Genomic DNA, 11,039 nt, shown 5'->3' with positions numbered 1-11,039 from the left:
CCGGTGCACCATTTCCGTATTCAAGGTGTGCACATATAGGACCATATAGGTAACAGCTCTTACTAAACACACTTTCCTCTTGAAATGAACAGAGAGGCTGGTTTAAAAAGCAATGGCCCACAGAGACCACTGCTCAAGTTGTGCTTGTCCAAGTCAAACACATATCTTGCCACTAGTGTTAAAAGAAACTGATTGTTTCAAATGCTAAGACGAGAACCCAGTCTCTTCATAATATAGGCTGCACTTCAGCAACGCACCTGATCATCTGAGCCTTCAATGGGAAAACAATGTTAAACTAAAAAGTTAAGCACAAGCGTAAGAGCCTTGCTGAACTGGGGCCTTATTCAATTTCGGCACTCATATTTTCCTTCCACATAAATCAATAGAGTTAAAAAATAAAAAACAAAACATAAAAGCTTTTAATGGACTGCAAAGAGTAAAGTGATTTCACTAAACTGGGTCACTGGGCAACAAAACAGCAGATGAAAATTCAATATTGATAAGTGCAAAGTAATGCAAAATGGAAAAAATAACCCCAACTATACAAAATGATGGGGTTTAAATTAGCTGTTACCACTCAAGAAAGAGATCTGAGTCATCAAGGACAGTTCCCTGAAAATATCTACTCAATGTGCAGCAGCAGTCAAAAAAGCTAATAACATTATGTACCATTAGGAAAAGGATAGGTAATATAGAATGGAAAATATCATAATGCCATTATATAAACCCATGGTATGCCCATATCTTGAATATGGATATGACTGGGGGCGGGGAGAGGGTAATGATAGAAGTCTATAAAATCATGAATGGTGTGGAGAAAGTGAACAAGGAAGTATTTATCCTTTCCCATAACAGAAGAACCAGGGGAGATGGGTGTGTGTGTCACCCAATGAAATTAATAGGCAGCAGCTTCAAAACTAACATAACAAAGTATTTCTTCACACAACACACAGTTGACCTGTGGAACTCGTTGTCAGGGGATTTTGTGAAGGCCAAAAATGTAAGTGGGTTCAAAAAAAGAATTAGATAAATTCATGGAGGATAGATTCATCAATGGCACGTAGCCAAAATGGTCAAGGGTGTAACCCCATGCTCCGTGTGTTCCTAAACCTCCAACTGCTAGAAGCTGGGACTGGACAATGGGATGGATCACTCAATAATTGCCCAGTTCTGTTCATTCCCTCTGAAGCATCTGGCACTGGCCACAGTCAGAAACAAGATAATAGGCGAGATGGACCATTGATCTGACTCAGTATGGCCGTTCTTATGATTTTCAAGCTACAAAAATGGGCCTGGGTCACTCAGGGGCTAGTGCAGAACCTGAAACTACTTAATTTGTTTTTTAAACTCACCAGATTTCAAGCTGATAGGGACACTTTAAAGAGTAGAGATTTTACCAGCCATATTTTAGGATCATGATACAATTTATACTCAGCCTATGACCTAACACCTGACTCAGACTTGGCACTGATTAGGCTGTAAGACACCTTTTCTCTCCCCCAACCAATGACATTCAGTCAGTTTATATTTTTGTAAGGGATTTCTCATCTTTCATTTAATAAAACACACTTGCATGTGCAAAAGAAGGAATATTTTATTTTTTTCATAGGGAGAAGAGAAGTGGGAGGAGAGGAGATGGGAACTTTAACAGTTAAATTCAGATCACAGTAAGTTTATGGAGGGTGGGGGGAGGGAAATCACAAGACAGATGCTTTACACATTCCTCCTTGAAGAAGAGGCAAATACAAGCAAACCAAACTGGATATACCCAGCTTATTTAGCCTTGCATAGTTCTAGTTGCTCTGGATGAAGTTCCGGGGCGGGAAGTGGCTCCCACAGGTGACTGATATTCATTGACAAATCCACTCACTTTTTTGTTTGTTTGGCAAGTTAAGAATCACAGATGAGCACAGATGTGTGACAGCAGAGCGGGGGCTGCCATCACCATGGGATTTCCTCCTCAGGACTAGGCCAGGGACCTCTCTCCTTGGACCCAATCCAATTCTCATTGAAGTTCATGTTAATATTTCCACTGCCTTCAATGGGAGCTGGATCAGACCTGTACAGAGCTAAGGTGGGAGCCAGCATTCCCATCCCCTCCCTCCCTCCCAAGCCCTATGCAAGTCAAAGAAGCCTGCTGAGTACTGAACACCATCATGGTATGGATGAACTAGCAGATTTTCCACTGGGGCTAGTAAGAGCACGAGGCTGACCTAACTGCTGTCAGCTTTCTTTTGCAGTCCATACAAAACCTCCATCTGCTTCCTTTTGTTCTTTGCCCGGGTAATGGTCATCTTAAAGAGCTTGCAGTAGAGCTCCACCGCCAGGGGGCTGTCGTCGTTCCCAGGGATGGGGTACGTGATGATGGAGGGGTTGCAATTAGTGTCCACCACTCCCACAGTGGGGATGTTCATCTTGGCGGCATCCCGAACGGCCACGTGCGGCTCGAAGACGTTGTTCAGGGTGCTGATGAAGATGAGGAGGTCGGGCAGGCGAATCCCGGTCCCATACTGGACGTGGGCATTGGTCAGCAGGCCCCCCTGCCAGTAGCGGGTGTGGGCGTACTCCCCACAGTCCCTGGCCGTGACCTCCACCAGGTGGCCGAACTGACGGTTGCGGCAGATGAAGAGGATGATCCCTTTGCGGTAGGCGACATGGGCTGTGAAGTTCAGAGCCAGCTGCAGATGTTTCATCGTCTGATCCAAGTCTATAATGTCCTGATCAAGGCGGCAGCCAAAGATATACGGCTCCATAAACCTGGGGAAGGAGAATGAGACATAAAGAACTCAGAACATTTTTATTTTTTGACTGACGTTTCCAAATGCTCCCTGCCCCTATAGAAACTCTCCTACACTGGGGCATTAGACAGCCTCTAACCAATGGGAGTCAAGGAGAAAATTTGCCAGGGGGCAGGTTATTCCATAATTGCCTTCTTGCACCTTCTTCTGAAGGATCTGCTGCTAGCCGCTGTCAGAGACAGGCCGCTGGGCTAGATGGACCTTGGGTCTGATCCTGTCTGGCAATTCCTGTGTTCCATTTAAGGGAAAGGGCAGTTAAGGCCCTGATCAGCCAATCAGATCCCTGCACCACGGCCCGGCAGACAGGGGCTCATCCAGGTGGATCTGGTTTTATTTTGGTTCTAAACCAACCAACTGGCCACTCAGCTCATTACACTGGAATCCCAGAATATCGGCAATATGAAGAAATCTCTGGATGCCGAAAACCTTTTGCTTCCAGTGCTGCATGCCTGTGTGACAGCAAATAAAATAACCTTCTCTGTGCTATGACAGTCAAACACAGACTTATTGTCAAAGTCATTAGGAAGGAGCCACCTTGCAAGCACTTTACAGGGCAAATAATCCTACCCTTCTTTTAACTAAAGACTGGATCCAAAGTTGATGGAAATACACCCATTGACCTAATGGGTATTGGCTCAACCCCCAAGGCTCCACATCAAAGTTGTGTAACTTACCTGTGACGGCAACCTTTTTTATGCCCCAAGTGCACTCTGGCATCAAAGAGCTCTTTCAGGGAGAAGAGCTCCTTCACGTTGAAGAAGTCCGGGTGTCTGAGAGGCTCAGTTATAAGCTTGTCATTAATAACTGAAAGAAGGACAAAAAAGAGGTTTGAGCTCTGCCCCCAGTTTGTGCAGCACAAAGGTTCGGTTGTGGTGTGAAAAGGAGAGTGTCGTTTAGTCCTGGATTGCCAATAACAGCACGTTTGGGCGTGTATATGGCGGTTAATGCATTTACACAATCCCTTCCATCCAAGTATCTTAGAGCTTTACACTTCAAGACTCATATTATTTCTCTCTTCTTACATACAGGGAACCAGATATACAGAGAAGTGAAGTGACTTCCCCAAGGTCACACTGGAAGTCTGTGGCAGAGCCAGGAATAGCACCCAGGAGTCCTGACTCTGAATCCCAAACTTTAGGCACAAAACCTTCCTTCCTCTCCTAGGCGTGTGATCAGATAGGTTAGAGGGGAATCAAATGTACTGAAAATCACATGCATAGACAATCTGAAAACTAAAGTAGGTAACAGAGCTTAGAAGAGATGCTCATTAACTTAGCGATACATTATCTTCCAGCTTAAAGCAAACCTGGTGGCTGTCAGAGAGGGACGGTTGGCTTGACTCAACTTGCTTTGGACAGTAGAAGCCAAATAGCCTGGATGCTTTCACTCTCCTAAAGTAGGTGGGGTAAGGACTCTCACCAGTGGGGTCCACCTGCTGATTCGCTTCCGGGGCAAGAAGAGTTCCATAAAGCCGACTGCTGAGCTGTGAGGTACTGGGAGCAGCTTTCCCCAGGGACCCCAGGCAGCGAAACCTTGGTACCACTGACAATGGAGAGAAGGAAGAAATTAAACAAAAGCCTTAAACAGATGGGTAGTAAAATAAAGACACCAATCAGAATACGTTGCAGCACCCATCTGCGGAAGAACCCAAAGCACTCCACAAACACGAAGGCTTTCCGTGGCACACGGTGGAGAAGTGGCTTGCTCAGGACCTCTCAGTGTTAGAGCCTAGTTTCCTAAGAAAGATCTAAGAACTTTCTCTCCTCCAACTGGGCTTTGGGAAGTATGAAGTGTGCACACCAGATGGCAGGCTCTGCATAGGGGCTCCTGGGACCTCATAAGTCAAGCAGCCCCCCTTCCTCTAACAAAGCGTGGCAGGGAGAGGGTAGGCAGCACAGGGCACAGGCTTAGGAGCTCTGCTAGGGAGAAGAAGGGGGCGGCTCGGGAAGTTGGTTGCTTGATTTCAGTAACAACCAGAGGGGCTGTTTCCGGGGGGCGCTAGACTCCAGCAGCATAACCCCGCAAGAGGCGAGTCTCCAGATCGTCGGGGGATTTCTTAAAGCCCCAGCTCCTGGAATCAGGAGAAGCTCAGCTCACATGTAAAGGCGAGTGTCTAGCTTCTGTCACCCACGTGCACCCTCAAGGCTCAGACACCAGAGAGCAAGGACCAGGCTCCATTTTTTAAAATGCGCTTTAAAAAAAGACATCCGGATATTTAAGCCGCTGGGGATTTTTACATGCTTGAGCTTGGCAGGACTGCCCCAGCCTGAGACTCACCAGGCAAAAGCCAGGCATAGCCACGGCCCAGGGCAGCGGAGAGGCACCTTGCACAGCTCGCCTGGGCTCGGATCCGCCCGCCTGTCCCCCCCCAACTCCGCTCCCCGCGGCTCCAGCCCCCCCGCAGCCCGAGTCTTTGCCCGCACGGGAAGCCCCGTCTCACCCGCCTGCAGCAGCCTGGCAGCGGCCATCTCCGGCGCGGAGCTGCAGGAGCAGCGGGCCCGGGCACGGAAGGGCAGCTGAGGCTGCTGCACCGGCCCTTTCCGCTTCCTCCAACCCCCTGCCCCGGGCGCAGCTCCGCCTGCCGCTGCGCTGGCGCTGGCTCCGGCTCCGGCTCCGGCTCCTCCCCTGCCGAGCTGCCCGCCCTGCCGCGGGCTAGTCTGCAGTGCTGGGGCCGGTCCGATCGCAGACCCCGCACTGCAAATGCCCCTTCAAGGGCAGACGCTGCAAAAACCTGCCCGCACAGAGCAGGCGCGGGCCGGAATTCCTAGCGGGACCCGCTGGGTTTCTACAGGGACCCGAGCAGGGGTCCCTAGGAACAACCATCGGTGCTGGAACAGGGGGCTGCCGCACCCCCTGGCTTGAAGTACTTTCCATTCTAGGCAGGGGTTACAGTTTGGCAAGGGCTTTCAGCACCCCCACTGTGAAAATTGTTCCAGCCCCCCTGGAAACAGCAGGGTTTATTGGTGAGCAAATGACTGTTCCTCAGCTCAACCCCCTTTTTTAGAAATGATCCGTATTTAGGGTTTGGACTGCGATAGCCCTTAAAAGCCCCAGTCCCAGATTAGGATCCCCTGGCGCAAGGCACTGTGCAAACAGAACAAAAAGATAAAAGGTCAATTCTTTGCAGCAGGAACTAAGTATGGGGTAAAAGACAACAGGTGCAGGCAGAAGGGGAGTGCCAGGAACCAAGGCGACATTATGGGTCAGCCAATGTGCCTTCCGTTCTTCACTTCAGCAGGGTTCTCTCTCGTACATACACGGCTAGAAAAGGAGACATGCAGAATACTCAGGAAAACTACTGAACTAGGGGGACTGCAAGTAACAGAACTAAGGGCTTGATCCTGCAACCACTGCAGGGCTTAGTAGGAGCGAATACTTCCACAGCCCGTGTGCATAGGAAGTGTCTGGAAGCTGGACCCTTGTCTACAGTACTGTGCCTTTAAGGGCCTCTCGCTTTGTTGCCAAGTTACAGCCTGTCTCCTAGCAACATACAGTTTGTTACTTAAGCACCCTGTTTCTTGTGTGCCTGATCAATTTCCTGCCTCTTTGTCCAGTTGGACCAGAGTCCCAAAAAGGTCTCAGCTCAAAATGTCCCAGGCGCATGTGCCGGAGGCAGAGGAGGGTCGGTCCCAGAGAACCAGTGATTACTACAGAGTTAATGACGATTTGCCAGCCAGGTTCAACCACCCAGGATGGTTTCGGGGCTACAGGTGAGGAAGGGGATACAACTTGTGTGATGAGCACAAGCAGCATGCTGAGAGAGAGGGAGGGGTTCATGGTGCACCCAGAGGTTGCCACACTTTGCAACAATGACCTGAGATCCTGTGAAGTCATCATGACCTCTGCAAGATTGTGAAAATGATACCCATTTTAAGGCCCGAAAGGCCTCTGGGATGTGTCCCATTACATACAGCCAGATTAGCCATCATGGCCAGAGGTCCCATCTTCATTCAAGCCCCAGCTCTCCAGAGTCAAGCATGCACAGAATTGTCCTTGTTCTTAAATTCCTCCAGGATCCTTGTCTTGCTGTTTCCTTAGCAGACATTTCCTCTCTGCCCCATCAGTCTCACTGCTGGTGGATTCATAGTACCTGGAGACAGGTACGTCTACAGTATGAAATTATTTCAAAATTATTCTATTCGAATTTTTGGATAGTACCAGGAGACAGGCGGTGCACCGTCTGCTGGCAGTATGGCATCTGCTGTAGCTTTCATGGAGGGAGGAGCGAGTGACAACACACACCCAGAAACACTCACGAGAATGTTTTTGCCCCATCATGCACTGGGAGCTTAACCCAGAATTCCAATGGGCAGCGAGGACTGTGGGAACTGTGGGATAGCTATCCACAGTGCACAGCTCCAACATTCAATGCTAGCCTTGGTACTGTGGACGCACTCTGCCAAATTCATGTGCTTTAGTGTGGACACACAAGACCAAATGTATAAAATCGCTTCCAAAAATTTGAATAGAATAATTTCGAAATAATTTCATACTGTAGACGTACCCTTAGAAATGCCTTCTCATCTCTCCCCACCTTATCCATTCCCCATTTCATCCCAAAAAGCATCTTTTCCTTTGTCTGCACTTCTTAATGTCCATCTGTTACTGTAGTTTATCTCCGTAAACTGCACTATTTAACTATGTCAAGTGCTGTGGGATACAGTTTGTATGAAAGAAACCATACCAAGTAAAATTATATTCTATTGTATAGAACGAATGAGCCCCATCCAATGTACAGGACCACCAACCAGATCTATGGAAGCAAAGCGCCTACTGTACATGAAATGCCAGTAAGTATATGCAGCACAAGGCTAATTAAAGTGTGTATCAATCTTACCTTTTAAGTGAACTCTAGGTACCTGTTGAGGAATAAGTTATTTGCTTTATCTGTAGGAATACTTTAAACAAATACTCAGCTACGCTTTTTGCTTTGTTCCTTTAAAAAAAACCTGTCAATTCACTTTACCTTCCTTACAGGAGTATCTATCCTTTGCAGTATTTAAAAATGCATCTATTATCCTGCGGGCACTGTTTACTTACCCTCCTCTGCCCAGATATCACCTGTTACTGGCATGAGCAAACTGGGTAAGGAAACAGTCCGTGTGTGGCACAGCCAACCAGAATACAGGCACAGAATACTGAAAAGTAGTCAAGGGAAATTGGCAAGGGGGAATTCTGATGTTCAAAATTTATTTTACCCTTATATCTTTTGTTAAATTTAAGGGTTTTTGATGGTGGCCAGCAGTGATTCAAATTTAGGTCTCCTGTATAAGACCCAATAGTTGAATTTTTCAATTGCTATTCAAATTTGCATTTCATGTTGCCACTCCAGCCACTTACAAAGGAAGGGAAAATACAGTAATATAATTCATGAAAAACTGAGGGGCACCATAGTTCTGTTTTCATATTGTAGGTCCCAGCAGATCTCTGAAATCAGAAGGTGGGATTTTCAGAAGCCTCTAAATGACTTTCAGTGAGACACATGCTCTCATGTCACTTCGGGGCTTTTGAAAAATTCGACCCAGAAGCTTCGGTATCTCCAAGCAGTGAATTTTACAGTATAGGAGAGTTAGAAAGAAAAGACTTGGTAGTTTAAAAGGGGGCAGATACACTGACCTAAAATCTCTTTGGAAACACAATGGATTAGATCAATTATTTTTTAATGGGACACAATTATATTCCCCTCCTAAATAAACAAGGAGAGTTAGTCTCTGGCAACTTGTGGCTGAAGTCCGATGCCAAAGAGAACAAGGTGTTTACTCACAAACACCCCCACAAACAAACAATTATACTACTACTACGTTTAAAGAAAAAATCAGAAAAGCCAAGGTGGAACATAGGGATTGCCAAAGTGAAAAAATAAACCATAACCAAAACCATACACAGGGAAATGTGTGATGATCAATGCCTGAAGCTCCAGAAGCTGGCCCCAGCTCTTCTCCCCACTCACACATAGTATACCTTTCTGTGATAGAAGAACTAATATGCTATGTAAGAATTGCAGTTTTTGAATTTAGCTGAAGTTGGTGTAACATCTCTGGCCTGCACCACTGGTGTGCTGCAGAAACCAGCACCCTTGCAGCAAAATATAGGACAAGTTTCCTGAGTACACAGGCCCTTGATTAAAAATACGCAAACAATGGGTGGATGGGTAGGGTTTTTTTCTGACCATAGCTGGTGTTTGGTTCATGCTTTGAAGCATGAAGATTTAAAGCCCTTATACCCTAGCTTTTGTAAAAACACAGAGATGCTATTCATATGAGTATCTACAATATTTCCTCTTGCTTTTCTCCCCCACAGACCTCCTTTAACATTACCTCACATGCATTTTCGAAACATCTTGGAAAGTGTGGCATGTATAGGAATAACGGGCTCAACACCTACATGGAGAAAAGTGATGTGACTGGCATAGATAACCTTATCACCTTCTACGACAGACTCAACTTTCACCCCAGTTACAATGGCAGTGGCCCATCCCACTGTGAATAATGTTTCAGCCATGATGTCTGCAGTATGACACCTGTTCTTCAGTTTACTGTCTACTGCCTGATTAAAAAAACCCCCAAAAACGAGCGAACAATAGCATTGACATTTCCTTAAGATTTCTGCTTCTCTCCTAAATCAGCTCCTAAGACTCTCTTTGAAAGCATGACTGGAAATGGTGCACTCCTGCACTGAGTGATGTTAAATACACTTCCGTCTCCCACATTAGCTTGCAGGATGATTCACCACAACAAACACAGGTTTCTGTTACAATAATAATGCATGCCATTAAAGCATCATTAAGCTGCAATGGGAATCTTTTATTATAATGTCTGACTTGAGGTTACCTTGCTGAAGGAGAGCCTAGATCCAATGTTAGCATGACGTAGTAGAAAAGGTCATGAAAACAGAATAAAATGGGTAAATGAGCAAGGATGAAAACTCTGTAATTGAGAGTAATAAGAGCAAAATGCTGCTTTAGAGCAGGTGTGTTAATAAAGAAAAAAAATCCAGAAAAATGTTTGTTGTTTTCTTAAAATGCCTGTGAACATAAGTGAATTTAATGCTTGTTAAACATAAATGGATGGCTCCACTCTCCAGTACAGCACAGGCAGCCAGCACACACACTTTCCCATGCCACGTTGCCCTGGCAGTGTGCCTCAGGAATGCCCAGCAAACACCACTGAGAGAAGTTCAGAGAAGTTCTACGACCCACTCCTATCTTGGGTCTCTGCTCAGATTGCCAAGTAAGGGCTACACTTATTCCGGGTTAGAAGGGACCCTTGTGATCATCTAGTGTGACTTCCTGTATAACAGGCCACAGAACTTCCTCAAAACAATTCCTAGAGCAGATCTTTTAGCAAAACATCCAATCTTGATTTGAATCCACCAGGGCCCTTGGTAAATTGCTCCAATGGTTAATTATCTTCACTGTTAGAAATTTACACCTTATTTCCTGTCTGAATTTGTCTAGTTTTAATTTCCAGCGAGCCATCTTTCTCTGCTACTTTGAAGAGCCCATTATCTGCATGTGTTCCCCATGAAGGTACTTCTAGACCGTGATCACATCACCCCTTAATCCTCCCTCTGCTAAAATAAATAAATTGAGCTTTCGCGGTCTATCACTATACAACATATTTTCTAACCCTTTAATTGTTCTCATGGCTCTTCTCTCTCCAATTTGTTAACATCCTTCTTGAACTGTGGACACCGGAACTGGACACAGTATTTCAGCAGCGGCTGCAATAGTACCTAGTACAGAGGTAAAATTGCATCTTTACTCCCACGCAAGATTCCCTGTTTAAGCCTCACATTAGCCATTTTGCACTGAAAGTTCACATTCAGCTGATTATCCACCACAATGACCATTTTCAATCACTGCTTCCCAGGACAGTGTGTCTCATCCTGCAAATATGGCCTGTGTTCTCTGTTCTCAGATGTATACATTTCCATTTAGCTGTATTCAGATGCCTTCTGTTTGTGCCCAGTTTACCAAGTGATCCAGACCGCTCTGTACCTGTGACCTGTCCTCTTCATTATTTACCATTCACCCAATTTTTGTATCATCTGCAAACGTTGAGAGTGATGGTTTTATGTTTTTTTCCAGATCATCTGCAAAAATATTAAACACTACTGGGGCAAGAACCAATCCCTGCCAGGGCCTACTAGAAATGCACACCGTTCAATGATGATTTCCTCATTTACAATTACATTTTGAGACTTATCTGTTAGCCAGATTTTAATCCATGTAATGTGTTC

At 45.8% G+C, this 11,039-nt stretch overlaps 2 protein-coding genes across 2 annotated transcripts; one reads left to right on the top strand and one right to left on the bottom strand.

Moving 5' to 3' along the window:
* Positions 1-1,870: 1,870 nt before the first annotated feature.
* On the bottom strand, positions 1,871-5,433 carry MRPS2 (mitochondrial ribosomal protein S2). Its single transcript, XM_039505959.1, has 5 exons — positions 5,415-5,433; positions 5,239-5,375; positions 4,218-4,340; positions 3,473-3,602; positions 1,871-2,757 (listed from the first exon to the last, which is right to left on the bottom strand). Exons 2-5 carry the CDS (start codon positions 5,264-5,266, stop codon positions 2,214-2,216), a joined length of 825 nt encoding a protein of 274 aa, XP_039361893.1. The 5' UTR covers positions 5,267-5,375; positions 5,415-5,433; the 3' UTR covers positions 1,871-2,213.
* An 864-nt stretch (positions 5,434-6,297) lies between these two features.
* Positions 6,298-9,591, top strand: C19H9orf116 (chromosome 19 C9orf116 homolog). The gene is made up of 3 exons (XM_039505960.1): positions 6,298-6,508; positions 7,510-7,588; positions 9,099-9,591. Exons 1-3 carry the CDS (start codon positions 6,387-6,389, stop codon positions 9,285-9,287), a joined length of 390 nt encoding a protein of 129 aa, XP_039361894.1. The 5' UTR covers positions 6,298-6,386; the 3' UTR covers positions 9,288-9,591.
* The last annotated feature ends 1,448 nt before the right edge of the window (positions 9,592-11,039 follow it).

This window comes from Mauremys reevesii, linkage group 19 (assembly GCF_016161935.1).
Source record: "Mauremys reevesii isolate NIE-2019 linkage group 19, ASM1616193v1, whole genome shotgun sequence".
Classification (NCBI taxonomy): domain Eukaryota; kingdom Metazoa; phylum Chordata; order Testudines; family Geoemydidae; genus Mauremys; species Mauremys reevesii.
Note: the sequence above shows the minus strand (reverse complement) of the source record. Positions and strands in the feature narration are given on the sequence as shown.